The following is a 21,085-nucleotide window of genomic DNA, read 5'->3' on the forward strand; positions in this document are numbered from 1 at the left end:
GAAGCAGAGTGTAGAATGTCTTGACATCTCAAGGCTTAATTTGATTGTAATTATCAGCAAACTAATCTCGATGTCTGGGAACCTTCAATCCAAGAACTTCAACACCTTTTTGGTATATTGTATCTCTTACTGTCTCCCAATCACAATCTGAGAAATCCACCTGGTTGAAAGCAGATTTCAAGGAACTTCATATGACTGGATCCTTCAATTTGGAAACATCAATACATTTAGGCACTTTGACACCATTGAAACGGTTTTTTATGCAAACTGTAATTCTCAGTTTAGCTCTGACCATTAAATGATCAGTACCACAGTCAGCATCACGCATTACTCTAACTTTGCAAAAGTTTCCAAGATCATCATGTCTACACAGTATGTAATCAAGCAAATGGCCATGTTTAGATTGGGGATGGAACCAGGTCTCCTTGTTTTTCTGGTAGGAAAAAGTGTTGGTGATAACAAGATTTAGTTCACTACAGAGATGGAGAAGCAGCATACCATTTGAATTGACTCTACCAATGCCATATGGACCCAACGGAGACCAAGTCTCATTGTCTGATCCAACCCATGCATTGAAATCACCAAGAACCACCAAACTCTCAGCACTTGGCAAACTGGTGATAACAGATCTAAGCATATGATAAAAGGAAGTAATATCCTCTTCAGACGAAGTAAGATTCGGTGCATAGACAGAAAGAACATTCATGTAACGACCAGCAGCAAGGGGCATTCTCAATGTCATTGCATGGTCATTTATGCCTACTGGCTGTTTGATCTTGTCAATTAAGGAGTTCTTAACTGCAAAACCAACACCAGCCTCACGCCTCTCCTTTTCAACTCTACCAGACCAGAAGATCGTGTAGCCCAACTCACGCTCAACCAGTTGATCCTCACCTGCGAAACGTGTCTCAGAGATTGCAGCAATGTCTATATTGTATCTTTACAATTCCTTAGTCAAAATTGCAGTCCTCCATTCTAGTCTTTTACCATTGTCAATACGTGTTCTCACATTCCAGCAAGAGCTGGAGTGGGTGTCGTTTAGCATAATATCTTCTGTTCCTGTTAATATGGACAGCCATCGCCAATAGGACTTTTTTTTTTTTGGACAAATGTCTGAGGAAGTATCTGTACAAAGATGTTATTACAGAGATTTAGCTTTGTATGACAGCTAGTCTCTCTCTCTCTCTCGGTTCAAAATGTTGATATCCAGCAACAGATATGCCTTAGCTCACCGATACAGTAACACACCTGTCGATCATAGCGACTTTGTCTGGAACATAACGCAATTTAAAACTATGAAAGCGTTAAAGTCCAATACTGATATTTATATGTGCAAACCAGACAAAGGTGCAGGAGTGGTGATTTTGGACAAATCAGACTACGTTGAGAAAATGGCAGTTATTCTCAATGATGTTTCGAAATTCCGTAAACTCGGCCCCGTCGAGTTGACTGATAATACTTGCAAGAACGAGGCTAAAATGCAAAGACGTCTACTTGCATTATTTAAAAAGATTTTTGCAAGGACGTCTATGACAGGATCAGACCTTTTGGATGTATGGTCTCCCCAAAATCCATAAGTAAGGTGTTCCACTGAGACCTATTTTATCAATGGTTGGTTCAGCACAACATTCTTTGGCTTAATGGCTTGTGGAAATTCTGCAACCTGTGCGGGAGTTATATACCACGCACTGCATCCCAGATTATTTTCGGTTTGTTAATTGTGTACGTGGGTTGGATTCAAATGCAGAGACGTCTTTTATGTGCTCATTTGATGTCTCTAGTCTCTTTACCAACATACCGTTGGATGAGACTATATGTATATGTACCGTCGCGCTCTATGATGGTCTCTTGACTGCTCCACGGTTTTCTAAAGAGATTCTTGGAGTTTAGTTTTTGTGATATTATGTACTGTCAGGTCGACGGGGTTTCAATGGGGGGTCCATTGGCCCCAACTTTAGCGGATATTTTCGTCGGGTACCATGAATCCGTTATGTTCAATTCTACAACTAAACCCACTGCATATTTCAGATATGTTGACGACACTTTTGCTATGTTTCCATCGCAAAGTGAAGCGTCGATATTTTTTAATAGGTTGAATTCCTTGCATGGGGCTCCTAAATTCACTATGGAAAGTGAGAAGGACAATTCGCTTCCTTTCTTGGATGTTCTTGTCGTTCTCACTACAATTTATAGAAAGCCGACATTTATTGGCCTATATGTGAACTGGTTGTCTTTTGTACCAAAATCATGTAAGGTTGGCCTAATTAATACTTTGGTACATAGAGCCCTCATGATTTGTTCGCCTAACAGATTAGACGCCGAACTTGATAAGATCAGGGAAATATTCATCAATAATGGTTATCCTGTTGACCTTATTGATGACTGTATTTTCAAAAAGGTTGCGGATTTTAAATCCCCTAAAAAGTTTGGACCCTTGAAATGCCCGGTTTATTTAAAATTACCGTGGATTGGGGAGGGGAGTAATAGACTTTCCAAACAGATTCGCAGAAGTATTTACGACTGCTTTTATTCTGTGTCCTTGCGTTTGGTATATACTACGAGACCTGATTTTCCGTCTTTTCGCAAGGATAGTTTGCCTTACATCCAAAATAGCAATATTGTATATCAATTTAAATGCCAGTGCGATGCTGGTTATGTTGGGCGAACATCCTTGCACCTTTTGATTCGTATAAACCAGCATGTTCCATCGAAGATCAGACAAGGGAGGATGGGGTCTGGTGGTCTCCCTCCTTCTGCAGCCTTGGACTCTGCTATTGACCAGCATTTGGTTGACAACCCATGCTGTGTCGATAGATATAAAATAGAATGGTTCGAGGTGCTACATAGAGCAGACTCCAAAAACCATTTAAAGATTTTGGAGTCTGTCTCTATTGCGGTGCATCAACCTTCTTTGTGCCGGCAAAAGGAAACATCCAACGCATTGTTTCTCGTTGGGAAACTTTGAATCTTTTCTCCCATTTTTTTTTTTTTTTCTCCCTCGTTGTGCCAATATTTTAATCGTTTTTTAAATGTTAATAAATTTATTTTAGTGTCCCCGTACTTTTGGCACATTTAATAAGTTCCCCATTAGAACTCTTTATTTTCGACACAATATTATTTTGTTCGCTATCGATTTTCTCCTGATGAGATGATAGCCGAAAGAGCTCTTGAGAAACTTCCGCTTATTATTTTCAAAACTGTATATAAATTCTATACCTCTAAACATTTATTTACATATATATATATACATACATATATATATATATATATATATATATATATATATATATATTAGTGATGGGACGATTCCGATATTTTTCCTGATTCCGATACGGATTCTTTATAAATCTCTAAATATTTAACTATAAAGTTGTTATTTTTTTCAATTATTGTAAAAACACATTAAATGTGCAGATATTTCTCAAACGTAAAAACACACTTCTATAGATTTTAGTTTTACTGGTAGTCTAAAATGAATAAATATTTATTATTCTATCATTACTACCAGCAGTGAAAGATTTTGTTTAAAATAAAATCAAAAAAAAAAAAAATTATAATTAAAGGAATCGTTTTTGGCATTAGAAAATAGGCACAATTTGTTTTTATTTTAATATCGATTCACATATCCCTAAAAGTTCTGATTTTTCCAATTCCTGATTCCGATTAATCATCCCAACACTAATATATATAATTATTTACTATAATAATTATTAAATACCTACAGACACTAGTGTTTCATCCTTTTGTGAATCTTCAGTGCAGAGTGTCTTTGGCTTCATTAGCAAGAACCGTATCCAATTGGTTACCCCTAACCACATGAAATAACGTTGAAATGTAAACATTTTATTTTTAAATGTTTTTTTACGTCAGTCAGAGTGATCTAATCATTATATGATGGTCTGCACATAAGAGCTAAATTGACCGACTTAATTCAACTGAAAGTGCTCAACAATAAGAAACAAGTTTCATAAAAGGGCTGATATTATTATTTACTATAAAAATTATTAAATGCCTACAGACACTAGTGTTTCATCCTTTTGGGAATCTTCAGTGCAGGGTGTCACGATTAACACCAGTCGATAGATTCGAATACGGTGACAGAAGCCATCTCTGGCTTCATTAGCAAGGACGTATCCAGTATATAAGGAAATATATATATATATATTTATATAAAAATCTTTTGATCTGAGGAAGTTAGAACCAAACAAAGCAATACAAAATATTTTTTTTATCTTACCGGAGATAAATTTTCATGCATATCGTTTGTCCGTTAACATTCCAGTTTCTGAGAATTGGTCCATTCATTTTCGGACAGGATTCTCCACATAATGGACACCTAAAATGAAAAACATAATAAAAAAGAAAAAAAAAATGTCAATAGGATTTTCATCACAAACAACCTAACATCATAAGTATTTGAAAAGATTAAATGAATGTTTTATTTAAATGTTAGGTACAACTATAGTGTTGAGCGGTTACGCTGCAACAAATTTCGGGCACTTTGGTGCTCAATTACATTATAGGGGCTGTTGAAATAACTGATAAAATTGATTGGTTGTTCATTTTGTGGCTTAACAAAATCATAGTTTACTTTTTTTAAAGCACTGAGAATAGAACTTAATTTCAATACTTTAATCGCTGGCGGCCATGTTTTCTTCATATATACACTAGCAGGGAGAGCCGACACTTCCAATACTTGTTGTCATCGAAATTGGTGAAATTGCCCATTTTTCAATCAAATCAATTCAGTGGCTGCTCTAGTTGGGAACCCATCATGCTTCACATTCCTCCCTGCAGTGATTTAGCCCCCAATACATTGTAGTTTCGTACATTGCATTGCAGAGAACCTGCGGTTGATTTTATACATTTTTTTAGTCCTGAATTAAAATTTAAAATGCAAACGTCAAGTATCATGGTTCAATTGAGTTCTAAACAGAAATGTTCATTCCGAACGCGCCTGTCTTTTCAAAGAACCTACTGTTGATTTTATATACCGGGCCCTTCTACTTGTTCTAAAATGCTAATGATGTTAGGCTGTACTCTGAGTGCGTGTGTGACACCATCGACCCTCTAATTGTTAATTTTAGTTGTCGGTTAATGTCAGCTCTTTCAACAGTCTCCAACTGTCCCAAACTTAAGACTGTCCACAAATTGTCCCTAACTGTCGTAAACTATCATAAAACTCACTCCTAAAGCTGTCAGTGAACTAACTCTAAATATATTGTAAAATGTAATAAAAAAAAAAAAAAAAAAAATATTGATCTCTATGTCCTATTTTTTTTTTCAGATACGGTCATACCTTGATTAACAATCCTATTACAACTTTCTTTTGTGTGCCTTGGTGAACAACTTCATTCCATTGTCTTTTTACGACCACCGCCAAACCGGAAGCAACATTTTTTAAAATTAAGGCTAGACAATCTAAAGGAGAGGATGACTTTCAAAAATATCGACAGAAAAAGTGACCCGTCCCCTGTAGAAAAGTGCCTAGTTGAAGGTGATGATATTAATGTTTTTAGCCAATTTTTCGATATTTGTCGTATGAAAGGTCGAACTTTAAAACGATACTGATCTTGGTAAAATCTGTCGCGTCTGTCGAAAGTTTTAGGCAGACATGCAAACATACATACATACATTTATATATTGGTAACTAAAAATTTTCAACCCAAACCGATAAAAAAGCTGAGTAATGAGGTCAATTTTTTAAAAAGATTTGACCCCTTTTTTGACTCCTTAAAATTTATTGTTTTGGGCTCAAATCAAGTTATCAAGTTAGATCCATGTCCAAGGAATCTATATCTAAAATTTCAAGTGTTTAGACCCAAAATTGTCGGAGGAGTTTGGTAGAGTTCTGAAAGGTCAAATTGTTGAATTTTGACCCCTTAACAGCCAAATTTCTGTCTGAAAACCGATCTTTCCCAAATCTAGATTAAACCTAGAACCCCATCTTCCAGCGTAGACCCCTACTACCAGGTCTCCTTCTCCAATATCAGGGGTCTACGTTCCAACCTTCCAGAGGTTGAAACCCAATTACAGGAGACGAAACCGGACATATTATTTCTATGTGAAACTGGAATAGGGCCGACCACTTCTCTAGATGAGTTCATAATTAATGGATACTCCAATTTAACAGCTAAATCTGACTCCCAAGATCGCCATGGGCATGGAATGTGTGCCTACATTAAGGATGGCTTCCCATGTGGCAGGGATATCTCTAGAGAAGATCCTAATTTACCCTATATGTGCTTCAGGGTTGCAATTGCTAACACCACTGCATTTATATTTGCCCTCTATAGGCCCCACAACAGTGGAGTTACTATCTTTAAGAGCATATCTGAGAAAATAGACCACATACTGTCTTCACATCCCTCGGCTAACATCCACATCTGTGGTGACTTCAACGTCCATAACGTGGAATGGCTGACCCATACAAATAAGACAGATGATGAGGGGAGGTTTTGTCATGATTTTGCCATTGCTTATGACCTCACTCAGATTGTTCGCGAACCCACCCGTGTGCCCGATACACCCAATCAATATGCAAGCCTCTTAGACCTTTTTCTCTCAATGTCCCCTGAGCTATGTTCATGTACCGTTCATTCTCCTCTAGGATCCTCCAACCACTCCGTCGTATCAGTTAAGATAAAAACAAAATGTAAGAAGCCCCCAGACGTACCCCTCCACCGTACTGTATACCGATACTCTATGGCTGACTGGGATAGCTTCCGTACATTCATATCTGATTTACCTCTGCACTCCATGTTTAAAAAGGAAGTGTCCTCTATAGTATCAGATCTGACCGAATGGTTAATTGTAGGCATAGACCAATTCATACCATCTAAAAAATTCCAACAAAAACCTAACAGCCAGCCATGGTTCTCCCCAGACTGTGCTGCTGCTATCGCACACAGAAACCACTTTTTCCATAGCTAACAACGTAATAGATGCACTGAGACTAAAGCTGCTTTCAGGACTGCCAGCAACCAATGTAAAAGAGTAATAAAAAATGCAAGAGAGCTATATGCCCAGTCTGTTAAATCCAAGGTAGCTGATCAGCGGCTTGGTTTCCACCAGTTTTGGCAAATAACAAATAGGATCCTGAACAGAAGTGTGCGTTCTATCCCAACCATTATCAATGGACCAGAGGTCATCTCGTCAGCGTCAGACAAGGTCAAACTATTTGCAAAAAACTTTGCAGCTAATTCTACCCTATGCGACGAAGGCCATCAACTCCCCATATTTCCTCCTATAAGACAGAACAAGCTAGGTAACATACAAATATCCGTGCATGAGGTCGCCAAGCTAATAAAAAACCTAGATTCCAGTAAAGCAACTGGCCCTGATGGCATCCCAATTATAGTGTTAAAAAAGCTTCAACCAGAACTTGCTCCCATACTTACGAAACTATTTAAGCGCTGCCTTAAGGAGAAGTGCTTTCCGACCCCCTGGAAGACCTCATCAGTTTGCCCTGTATTTAAGAATTCAGGTGATAAGTCATCTCCCTCTCAGTACAGACCAATAAGTCTTCTCTGTGTTATGAGTAAGTTGCTGGAATCCATATTAAATAGAGAAATAGTCAACCACCTCAGCAGGAATAACCTTCTTAGTGACACAGAATATGGTTTCCGCTCTGCAAGATCTACCGCAGATGTGCTGACGGTTATATCCCACAGGATTAGTGAATCTCTTGACAAAGGCTTCCTTTCTAGGGCAATTGCTCTTGACATATCAAAGGCCTTCGACAAAGTATGGCATAAGGGTCTACTTCACAAGATTTCCAGCTACGGTATAACGGGAAATGTTTTCTCAATCATTAAATCATTTCTCTCCGATAGGCTCATAAGAGTAGTGGTAGATGGTCAAAAATCGGAGGCCTGCAATATAAATGCTGGAGTCCCTCAGGGGTCAATCCTGGGCCTAACTCTCTTCCTGATCTACATCAATGACCTCCCTAAACACATACTTAAATCATTCGTTGACATCTATGCTGATGACACGACCATCTATGGCAACACATCAAAGGCTGTAAATGACGAAGTTCTCTCTGATTCTCTCTCCTCTGATCTCGAGCGCGTGGTTCAGTGGGGGAAGATGTGGCTAGTTACCTTTAATGCATCCAAAACCAAACTCCTATCCTTACATCATCAACGCTCTGATCCCCAGCTGGCATCAATTGTGATGGATGGCTCTCGTCTGGGTGAGGCCCCGTGTTTTGACAAGCTTCTGGGTTTGACCTTTACTCCTGATCTGAAATGGAACACGTACATCAAGTCTGTTGCCAAGGTCGCTGGAAAGATGGTGGGATCCTTATACCGCTCCAGAAGATATCTCACTACTGATGCAATTCTCTATCTATATAAAAGCCAAGTACGGCCAAGGATGGAATACTGTTGCCATATCTGGGCAGGAGCTGCCAAAAACAGCCTATCATGCCTTGACAGAGTACAAAATAGACTTCGTGGTTTAGTGGGGGATGCCCTTTTCTCTACCCTGCAACCCCTCTCCCACAGAAGAGACGTTGCAAGCCTATCCTTGTTTTATCGTTATTTTCATGGCAGGTGCTCGTCTGAACTCCAATCCCTGGTCCCCCCTCGCCAATCTTTCACGAAAAACACCCGTCTAGCTGAATCCACTGTGAAAAATTTCCCCCACACTATATCTGTGCCTAAATCAAAACATATATATAGATATAGATGTTGTTTGTTTGTTTTTTGTTAGCGATACTTATTGAATGAATTCAATTATTTATATGGAAGTGCATTTTCACCTAAATGCGAGTTGGGAATAATTTTCCCTTTGACCAGTTTGGTATCCCCAAATGGGGAGCAGCATATGTACTATTTTTAAAATATAATTATCCACTGACACGTGTTTCATCATCTAAAACTCATCAGAGTGCCTGAATATATATATTAATAAAATCAACTTTCAACAAATGGGGATATTTTAAATAGGATAGTCCCCAAAGAAAATGTGGTATTGTGTTAATTGGTAATGAGTCTAGCTAAAAGTAGGATACATAGACGATGAACCCCGACCTGCACTTCCCCCACTTTTTATGGCTTTGCACCTAATTTGTTCAAATGTATATTTATATTTTTGCAAATAATTAATTCAAAGTGTAGTATCTATTGTGTAGTCAATCAGTGCAGGAGGATTCCTTTTAGACCGAGAATGATTGAAATTTTTATCTCAATTCAGAGCGTAATTTTTTGGGGAGCTGGATTTTCCACACATTAAAAATCGAACTTGTTTCGTACTTTTCTCTTATTGGGATGTAAGCAAATAGGAACTTATTTGTACAAGTGAATTAGGTCAAAGATCAAAGAGAATAAATATGGCTCATATCATTTTTTACAACAGAAAAAAAATGCTTTGCACAACCATGTCTCAACTGGTATACTCACATCACCTGCTATCAGTCACCATGGGGTAAACTGCTTGGGGTTAGTTGATAATTACCTGATATTTGCAAGTTAGGCCTTTATAGCTGGATATGTGGACATCCAAAAACGTTATATAAACAGGTCCAATATACAGAAGTTGGAAATCATTTCCAAAATGTCTGATATCAGCGTGAGACAAGAAAATTGAAAAATGGAAATAATAAATAATAAACATAGGAATAAAGAAAATATTAAGTTGTACTTAAAACTGGAAGTAATATATATATATTATTAATTCTGCTCATTTAATTTTAGTTTTGTGGAGTACTCACCCTCTCTTGATCAAGCGTCGGGTTTCCTTCCTGACAGGAGTGATTACATGAGTGATATTAAAGTGACAAACTTCCCGAGCGGTGGGGGGACGATAATACCACATATTCAGTTCCATTTGGGCTGACCCAATTCCCATTGATTCGATCAGGACTTCGTCATTAATCGGAACCTCAAAAGAAAATAATGACAAGAGCGATAAATCACAAGAGTAAAACAATAAAAGTGATTTGTCTAGAAAGTAATGAGATTAATTTTCGTTTCCTATCCAGAATTTTCCCTATATTAAAAACGAAAATGAAAAAAAAAAATATGTATGATATACATACCCGTGATGAAACAAAAATATCATATTCCAAAAATTATGTAAGATGACCAAGTACTTTTATTTTTATAAAGAAAATTATTTTTAAGCGATTAATGCCCATTCACAACTGGAAACATCGGTTTTGCTGAGCCAGTATCAAAATATGTTATGTAGTTTTATAATTCAAGGGAAATAACCTATTCTTAACGAATTTAGAGTTTTCTCCCTTAAAAATGTGCGCATGTTGTCAGCTATGATTTTCACTCAATGTTAAAAATTAAACATGTGCACATTTTTTTTTTATCTGTTTATTTTTAAAGACAATAAAATTTATATATTTCTCTTATTCTGTCTGTCTGTCTGTCTGTTCATTCCAATTTTTCTCAGAAACTAACGGGGCGACCTGGTTGAAATTTTGTATAGACCTGTTTTATGATAACGTGCAGCAAACTAAGCTGTTCGATGCTTAGTTAGGGATTAATAGGGATTAGGTAAATATATTTAAATAAATTAGTTAAATAAATTCAGTCACCACATTTACTCTAGAAGTTTGGCATAAGCACTCATTCTAAGTCAACGTTTTTAACGTCTAGTCATTTTATATAAGGCTATTGTTAGTATTTTGTATGAAGCTATTGTTAGTATTTTGTATGAGGCTATTGTTAGTATTTTGTATGAGGCTATTGTTAGTATTTTGTATAAACTATTGTTAGTATTTTGTATAAAGCTATTGTTAGTATTTTGTATGAGGCTATTGTTAGTATTTTGTATAAGGCTATTGTTAGTATTTTGTAATAAGCTATTGTTAGTATTTTGTATGAGGCTATTGTTAGTATTTTGTATAAGGCTATATATAGTATTTTGTAATAAGCTATTGTTAGTATTTTGTATGAGGCCATTGTTAGTATTTTGTATGAGGCTATTGTTAGTATTTTGTATGAGGCTATTGTTAGTATTTTGTATGAGGCTATTGTTAGTATTTTGTATAAGGCTATTGTTAGTATTTTGTATGAGGCTATTGTTAGTATTTTGTATAAGGCTATTGTTAGTATTTTGTAATAAGCTATTGTTAGTATTTTGTATGAGGCTATTGTTAGTATTTTGTATAAAACTATTGTTAGTATTTTGTATAAAGCTATTGTTAGTATTTTGTATAAAACTATTGTTAGTATTGTGTATAAGGCTATTGTTAGTATTTTGTATGAGACAAAATTCATGTTAAGAAGTAAATTATAATGCAAACGCATAAAAAATGGACAAAGGTCAAAACGTTTTTACTAAGGTTTATTTTGTTAAGATGAGTAACTTAAAATGTTACCGTTTTATTAATATTTCTAAGCGGTTTAATTAGGAACAGAAAGAAACCAATGCAAACTCACTTAAATTTGTGCCAATAATATAGTGAAAGAAAAAACAATAAAATAGTGTTCAAAGGCACCTAACAAGAATAAAAGCTACTTGACAGGTTGTCATATGAGGACATCTTTTCCTCTTAAAGTATGAAGAAATTACAATTTCTTACACAAAATAACATAATTATCCAGACATACTAATTAATAAATATAATATATAATGAAAATATTTATTAATATAATTCAATATTATTATAAAATAATAATACTTGATATATTATATAATAAAATGCAATATAAAATAAAATACAAAAATAAATATTAATAATATATAAATTAAACTAATATATAAAATAACATAAATAATATTACTTTAATATTAGAAAGTGAAAATATCCTTATAAGCGTTTCTAGAGACTTTTAAAATATAACTGACAAAAGTATTCTTTTTTCGTTGGTTCGAGAGGTTCCTGAAAAATTTTCCAGCATTTACTATAAATAGAAGTATATGCGTTTGTAAAACCAGTTATTGATTCGTACACCAAATGAAAGAGATGTAAAACTGCAGACGACCTTTTAGCTAAAAATCAATTTAACTCCGACCACAATTGAGACCTGAAATAATCCCTGGTCGCAAAAACAACCCTACTGAACATCAAGCCAAACAAACCACTGCAAACAATCCACAATGGACAAAATTGGTAAATATAAATTTTCCTGAATTTTGATATTGATCAAAGTAAAATATATCTGTGAAAGTTATTTTAGTATTTCTAACTTATAACAATAACTAAAAACTTTTTATTATCTCCCTTAGATGATTTATTTTAATGTTATAATAATATTTAAAACCTTTTTATTATCTCCCTTAGATGATTTATTTTAACGTAAATAGTCTTGCTACTTTTACTTTTGTTTACAATTTTTTTTTCTTTTCTTTTTTATTACATTTTCACCCCAAACAAGGCACATTGCCACTTTGATGTAGGGGGCTACTATTAGGGACAAAGGCTACAGGGGTACTACGTGGGGATTTGGGCAGCAAGATGTCGGTTCACATTACACTTGAACTTCTGCATGTCAGTACAGTTGGGGAAGCAGGAACCTGGCAGGGAGTTCCAAAGTCTAGCGGTTCTAGGGAAGAAACTACTAGAGTAGAAGGCTCTCTTACATCTAGGGATCTCTACTGTGAAGGGGTGGGATTGTACTGCTTGTCGGGTTTGTCAGGGGTATTTACGTAGAGAGGGTACAAGTGCTTGCAGATCGTTGGAACATACACTGTTAAAGTACTTGTAGAACAGGCAGAGGGATGCTACATTACGTCGATGGGACAGAGGCTGAAGCTTGGATGATAGTTCAGGATTTATTAGGTTGGCGACTCTCTTTTGAACCTTGTATAGAAGTGAGAGATTAGTCGCAGATGCATCAGCCCAAATATGACAACAATACTCCATACATGGGCGAATGGTGGCCTTATAGAGGTACAGAACACTCTCAGGGGTCAGTAGCTTTCTAGCACGGTAGAGAGAACCTACCTTTTTCGCAGCGGTTCTGGCAATGCTCTCAATTTTATTGTTCCAACTCATGTTTCCTGTGAACGTTAAGCCAAGGAGTTTAAAAGATGTGCCTTCAGATAAAGAGTCTTTGGCCATTGCAATTGGTGGTAGAGAAGGTTGCTTGTAGTTATTGAAGGAAACCAGTTTAGTCTTGGCAGCATTGAATGTGGCCATCCATTTTTGTCCCCATTCCACTACAGATTGGAGGTCATCCTCTAGTGTTTCTGCCATTTCTTTCGATATGTGTTGATTTGTTTTCCTGTTGTGTCTGTTATAAAGCATGGTGTCATCAGCATATATACCCATCTCACAGACAATTTAGTCAGGGAGGTCATTTATGAATATTAGGAATAATAGAGGTCCAAGGATAGACCCCTGAGGCACTCCCGCATTTATATCATATTGTTTAGATGTATGGCCATCGAGGACAACCTGGATTTTTCTCCTATCTAAGAAGGATTTAATTATGTTAAGTATTCTTCCAGTGATACCGTATGATCTGATTTTCCTGAGAAGACCTTCATGCCATACTCTGTCAAAAGCCTTAGATATATCTAGAGCTACCGCTCTACCCTCCCTTGCTTTGTCAAGTGAATGGTATATATGCTCGGAGATTACAGTTAGAATGTCTACTGTGGAACAGGCTTGCCTAAATCTATATTGTTGGTCGGTAAGAAGTTTAGCATCTGTAAGGTGATGGACTAGAGCTGGGTTAATTATGGACTCAAATATTTTAGCAAAAAGTGGGAGGAGGCTAATGGGGTGGTAATTTGCTGGGTCAGTTCTTTTGCTAGAATTCTTGAAAACTGGTATCACAGAAGCAGTTTTCCAGCAGGCAGGAAAGCAAGATTCATTAAGGCATTTGTTGTAAAGTTTAGAGAGGATTGGAGCTACTTCGGCAGAGCACTTTTTTAATAGCACAGCCGGGATGAGATCAGGTCCACATGCTTTTGAAGTGTCAAGATTTTTTATAATGGCATGCACCTGAGAAGGGGTGATTTTCAGATCGTCAAGTGTGGCGTCTGTTTGCAAAGGAAAGTCTGGGAGAGGGTGGTTAGCAGGGTCTAGTGTGGAGTTGGAGGCAAACCGACTGGCAAGCATGTTAGCCTTCTCGGTTGTTGAGCAAACAACCTCATGATTGTTGGATAGTGGGGGAATTGTTGATTACCCATTATTTACTGCACTGTTGTAGATTTTCCAGAAGTCACGAGTTCCTAATTTCTGAGCTTCGATGCGTTTTTGGGTGGTTTCAGTAAATTCTCTCTTAGCTGTTACTATTTCTTTCTTACAGTTACTTCTTCCTTCTATATACTTCTGTCTGTTTGAACTGGACTTATGTTGGTTAAATCTGTGGTACGCATGCTGCCTTTGCGCAATGGAAGCTGCACAAGTAGAAGTAAACCATTGGGGAGAGTGGGGCTTGCTATAAAATTTCCGCATGGGGACATATGCTTCAATTGCTGTTTTCAACCATTCAGTGGTCTCATTTACGCACTGTTCAGCAGGAAGTGAAAAGATATTTCGCCATGGGGCGTCTCTAATGAGATCCCTCATGGCTTCCCAGTCGGCCTTTTTATAATATCTCGTTGTTTTGAGCAATGGCTCTTCCATTTTGGCTCTAGAGTTTAGGGTGATTTTAACTATTATCACTACATGATCAGCATTCCCAAATGGGCTGTGGGCGTTCGTAACACAATCATCAGGAACTGTGGTCAGAAACAGATCTAAAAGTGATGCATGTTGCTCTTGCTGGTCAGGGAAACGGGTTGAAAACGTAACCGTCTGTGATAGAGAATGAGATATAGAGAAGCTATGTGTTGTGGTACCAGCTGCGTCTGTGTAATTAGAGAATCCAAGCCAGTTATGTGGTGGACACTGAAGTCACCAAATACATGAACTTGTGCACTAGTGTCAAGGGAAAGTGCTGTATCTATGCTGTCAGAGACTTTGTTTATTAGGGTACAGTCCTGGGTCGAGGGATAGCGGTAGAGAAAATAAAAGTAACTAATGTTATGTTGCATGTTAAGTCTAAAGCACATAAAGGCTTGATTTTCCGATTTTAGTTTTCTTTCTCTAGTCAGGGGGAGGATGTTTCGAATATAGACTCCAAGCTCGTCTGTCAGAGTCCTTACAGCAGAGTGGGAGATATCTGGGCATGTTAAAGTAGTTAGAGGGGATGGAGGAGTGTAGGTTAGTCTCACTTAGTGCTAAGATATCCGGGGTGTTTGTTAGGAGAAATGCTTCAACATCATTTAAATTAGTTTTAAGCCCACAGATGTTAGAAAATGTAAGCCTCAAGGCATTTTGATTTTCTTGGAGTTTTGTCCTGGTTTAACCATAATTTTAGATTGTACTGTCATTTTTATTTTTTAAGTTTCAGTTTCGGTAAGGGGTGCTGAACAAGTGGTTATGCAGAACACCAGGCATGCAACACAAGTCGACCATCAGCTGACATTCCATCTACTAGGACTGTGGCCTCAGGAAAGTTTACCCGGGATGAGTGCAGGGTTCCTTTCCATGCGAGACATGGCACTACAAACATCCCGATATTATTCAACTGTTGATGAAGCAGCCGCTCTAAGCGCTACCAAAGAGTTAAGGTCCTGTACTACCAGTTGGGAACAGCAGTCAGGAACTGTCAATCTGGTACCCTCAACCCATCAGACGATGGTCAACCCAATCTACTTGTACTGGCATTATGATGTTCAAGCACTCCCAACTGCCCAGTTTAGAGGGGGATGGGATGTATCGGGAGAGGGGGAAATCGGCGTTCATTGCCCTAGTCAGGAAACAAGATCGACCACTGAGTGTTTCTGTCGAATCCCTGTGCTTTGACCTCTACGCCTGGCTAATAGGCAAAGAAGGAGTATAGAAGCCAGGCAATAGACAGTGCCTATCTACTCCTTAAGCAGTTTAGGTTTGTAGACTGGTAATTTGTTCGTCACCAGCTCTAGGAAGGATGTCATCTAAGACTGGAGGGGCCTCCCTCCTCTTAGGTTTAGCTTCAGAGTTTTCCTTCTCCTAGACGGATAACCTGGGAAGATTTACGAGTCCATCAGCACCAAGAGGGTTTACCCCGCGCCTGGGTCCTAATCTCTGCAACTCCGCGTGGGTAGTTACTGTTACTGGGTTAGTATGTAAAAGTTATATTTTCTTTTTTTATAACTCCATTCTCTGTTTTTCTTTCCACTCTTTTTTTATTTAAATAATATACGTGTTGCTGTGAATATCTCTAAACACACAAACTCATAACATAGACACGCACCTGGCCGGAAGAAATAGGACACAGTTAATTGATATGATGGAAACACAACTCTTCAGAAAATAAAATATCTGGTGACCTGATGTAAAAACATCTGCAAATCTTATTGGCAGATGGGAATATACGAGATGTTGAATAAATGCTTTTGGGTTCTTTTGGTTTTTAAAGTGAAGGCGAAATTCCAGAATAGGCGGTTATGGGTGGATGTCTGGGCATCCAAAACATTATACAACCTAACTCTCTCCTAACTCTACTTGTTCACCATCACCAAGCAATAAATATATATGATTATATTTTTGTACATCAATGTTTATTATCATTATTTTAAGCACAGCAGAAATACAACATTAGGTTAACTCGAAATCTAGTATCGAGATGTCAGATGGGTTGCTATTTAGACATGACATTGAAAGTTTGATCAATATAATTTTATATATAAAAAAAAATTCTTCAAACTAACAATAAATGAAGAAAGAAGATAAGAAAGATCTAAGTGTAGAATTGGCAGCCCAATTATGTCAGCAGCTGAAAGGAACGATTTTAACGCAACACCGTATCTGATGTCATTGAAACGCATTTTCAAATGTGAACAAAACACATAATTTCAAATTAACTTCAATTATTATTATTATTGATATTATTATTATCGATTATTATTCTTATTAATATTATTATTATTATTATTATCATTATCAATATTATTATTATTGATTATAATTATTGATTATTATTTTTTCTTATTATTATTACTATTGTTATATATTATTGATATTATTACAGTAGAATCCCGGGACACAGCATTAATTATTATTTATATTATTATTATGTATCATTATTATTGTTATTATTATTGTTGTTGTTATTATTATTATTATGTATTATTATTATTATTTATTATTATTGTTATTATTATTATTGTTATTATTATTATGTATTATTATTGTTATTATTATGTATTATTATTGTTATTATTGTTATTGATTATTATTGTTACTATTGATTTTATTATTATTATTGTTATTGATTATTATTGTTACTATTGATATTATTATTATTACTGATTATTATAGTTATCATTATTGATCTTATTATTGATTATGTTTGATTATTATAATTATTTGTTTGTTTGATTATTGATTATTATTGATATTATTATTTTTGATTATTATAATTATTAATTATTATTGATATTATCATTATTATTATTATTATTATTGATTGGAATTCATTATTGAGATGAGTATTATTCTTCAATTATTGCAAACTATTATCCTCATCTTCATTAGTTATTGTTTCACAACGTTTCGGCCAACTATTCCTCTGGCCTTCATCAGGTGGTAACCGCGATGGGATAGGAACTCCACATCTCCTAACTGCATCCTCAGCAATTACTGTCTTCCATAGTTGTTGTCGTCTCACCACGTTTTTGGCCAAGTTGGGTAGGATTGAAACCGCTATCTTCAGACAGTGCTCAATGGAATCGTAGAGATTCAACATCTCTATCCACTGCGCCACCGACCCCGAAGGGCGATCAAGGTTGGATTTTTTGGTCTTATAAATCCACGTTTATTTATTATCTGATCTTTCATGGTCGGGTCCGTACAGAATGGTATGTATATAATATTCAATTGGAATTCATTATTGAGATGAATATTATTTATTAATTTATTTAGTTCACAGATGAGGATAATAGTTCGCAATAAATAAATTAATAAATAAAACACCTGAAGCAACAATAGATGAGGATAATGGTCCACAATATATAAATTAATATAAGTTCTTGTTTGAAAATTTTACTGAAATTATTTCGGAATTTTTTTTTTTTTTTTCACGTTTGGCGTTTCAGCGACATCATATACGGTGGCCCTTCTGCCAGTGCAGCTAGGTGCCACATCTGCACAGGATTCAGAAATAAAATAATTTTTAAAATTCTTTTTACATCTGAAATCACATGACTCCAAAGTGAGGTTTCCTTGTTCACTTCCAAATGTTTGTGGAGATGAGCACGCGATGATGTCAAATTAAAAAACAGGTTGATGTCAGGGGTAATCGTTTTAATCCCATACTCAGCTAAAGCTTGAAGAGCCATCACGGTATCCTAAAAACAAAAAAAACAAAAAAATATATATATATATATATATATATATATATATATATATAAGCAAGGTAAGACACTGATAGAATTCAGATGAAAACCCTGATAGATATTACTTGAAGTAATATTTTCAAGGAGATCCTAGCCAAAAAGGGAAAGCTCAATATTTAAGAATAGAGCAATATATAAGTTTTGTGGTTAAAATTTAAATTCTGAAATATCAATAAGGAGGAGTACACTTTCGCTATATGGGAATATCACTTTCTACCATGGGCCTATTTTCTGCCCACCTGGATTTATAACCCCGAACGACATTGGACTCCTTCCGATAATGGACTACCCAGGTTGTATCAACTTCTCTTTTCGTATAATTTTCTCCATATAATTATCCACAACTACTCAAAAAACTATTTTCAATAATCGTGCTGAAAAGCAAAATAGCGTCCATTACCAGCTGAATATTTTGCTAACTGCATTTCATTTCCTCTGATGATATGAGCCATTGTTGAAAATCCAGGGATTAAGGAAATTAAAATAACCCCTTCTATATGTTCCTTTTGTCAAGCAATAAATTCTTAAATCGAATATATGTCTCTATATGTTGTTTTTTTCAGAATCTAAAATTTAACCACAAAACTTATATATATATATATTAAAGGAATAAATTATAAGATGGTCAACATAATCAACTTTGGAATAGAGTCTTTTGTCATTTATTCAATATATTGCTCTGTAATTACATTGAGCTTCTTAAATAAGGATTGATATATAATATAAGAAAATATATTTCCACATATATATATATATATATATATATATATATATATAATACAAAAATTATAGTGTCACTATTAACTGGCGCCACATCAAATAATCAGGGAGGGTCAACCAAGACCTTGGGGAGGTTTATTGCCACTCGAATTCCAGTGAAGACCAATGGCTGCTACCAACAAGAAATCTATGGTAAATGGCTATTGCGATAAGGAAACTAATTTGCAAAAGTTATCGAAAGAAGTGGTGAGTACTGGAAACTTGGGGAGACTTGTTATCACTCACACTCCAGGGAACACCATAGGTTGTTCTCCAAGAGAATTTTTTGATGATGGCCGATGTGAAAACTTGTAGTAAATAAAACAATAATAAATTTTTAAAAAAATTTTTAAAATTAAAAAAAAAATTTTAAATTAAAAAAAAATTTTAAATTAAAAAAAATTAAAACTAGTAAAAAATTTAAATAAAAATGAGAAAAAGCACTTCAAGCACGCATGTTAAAATAAAGTCACATTTTAACTCGACACATTTACAAAAAAAAAAACAAAATGAGCCACCCCCTTTCAAAACTCAAAAGAGAGGAAATAGAAATCAATCAAATCTTTGTCTAAGAAAAGCTCTGCTATTGGCTAATGAAAACTTCAACTCATGAGCGAGAATAACAATGAATCTGGGTGGTAAGCTAGCTAAACTTGACATCATCCGCTAACATGAATTCCATGCATTTTAGACGACGTGTCCTTACAGGAATGAAACATGGAAAATTTTGTGGAGCTTGATTGCCATACATATATATTCACAACTTACTATATATAATCTATATATAATATATACATAAATTCAAAATATAATTTTATATATATATATATATATATATAATGTTTTACATTATATATATAAAAAATATATATATAATATATAAGTACTATATATATATATATATATATATAAAAAAATATATATATAATATATAAGTACTATATATATATATATATATATATATATATATATATATATATATATATATAAAATGTTTATGAGAAAATGCGCTTATTTAATTATATTTCAGCCTTTAGTTATATATACACTCGTGGGCAAAAAAATGGGCCAAACAAATTTTATACATTTTATTGCACTAAAGGCTATATTGAACAAAGAACACTTGAACAAGAGAACTAATAACACAGAACAAGACATTTACTTAAATAAATGCTTAGTATGGAATCGCATTTCCTTTTGATTTCTTTAAAAAATCAATCATTTTAGATATGTTCTCAACCAAAGTGGAACACTGCGAAGAGGAGATGCTATTCCATTCGCTTTGCACAGCTTCCCACAGTTTTTTCATTATTCGAAAAAGTTCTTCCAGCCAATGCACGAGATATTATGGACCAAATATTCTCGATTGGGTTTAAATCGGGGCTTTGACCTGGCCAAAATATCACATTAATTGAATTATCAGAAAACCATTTTTTTGTGACTTTAGCAGTGTGTGCAGGAGCATTATCATGTTGAAAAATAATGTTCTGAGATATTCTCAGCTTCTGAATACTTGGTAACAGTCCTGTTTCGAATGTATTCCTTTGCATTAATTGACTTCTCACGTCTAATAAGTTCCCCAACTCCTGTTGCAGTAAAAGTTCCCCATACCATTATCTCTCCATTCCCGTGTTTAACTCATTTTTATGCAACTTGGTGAAAATCTTTCTCCAGTTCTTCGATTGCACCATTCGGGAACATCGAGAGCATCACTAACAAGACAAAATCTTGATTCATCTGACCAGCAAACCTCCCTAAACCAGTCTGTATCTTTCTTGCCATAACATGAGAACAATGTCTTTCTATCATTGATGTTCTTCTTATATAAAAATGACTTCTTTGCACATCTTTTAGAAGTAAATCTTATTTCTTTCATTCGTCTAGATATTGTATATCTAGAAGAGAATCTCCAGCCCCTGTTTTGAATTCTTTGCAATGGTCAATATGTTTTCTTTCGATCCTTCAAAATAGTTAATTTACGCATGTG

General features: G+C 35.4%; 1 protein-coding gene across 1 annotated transcript in view; it reads right to left on the minus strand.

The window, feature by feature from the left end:
- The window catches only part of LOC145247929 (complement C3-like), a 210,974-nt gene that overhangs the window by 55,623 nt on the left and 134,266 nt on the right, over positions 1-21,085 (minus strand). The window contains exons 29-31 of the mRNA XM_080109568.1: positions 18,133-18,291; positions 9,719-9,888; positions 4,238-4,336 (exon numbers count right to left, since the gene is read on the minus strand). Coding sequence (XP_079965694.1) covers positions 4,238-4,336; positions 9,719-9,888; positions 18,133-18,291 — 428 coding nt within the window. The remainder of the gene's footprint in view (positions 1-4,237; positions 4,337-9,718; positions 9,889-18,132; positions 18,292-21,085) is intronic.

The sequence above is a fragment of the Euprymna scolopes genome, chromosome 26 (genome assembly GCF_053919585.1).
Source record: "Euprymna scolopes isolate OS-2025 chromosome 26, ASM5391958v1, whole genome shotgun sequence".
NCBI classification, from domain to species: Eukaryota; Metazoa; Mollusca; class Cephalopoda; order Sepiida; family Sepiolidae; genus Euprymna; species Euprymna scolopes.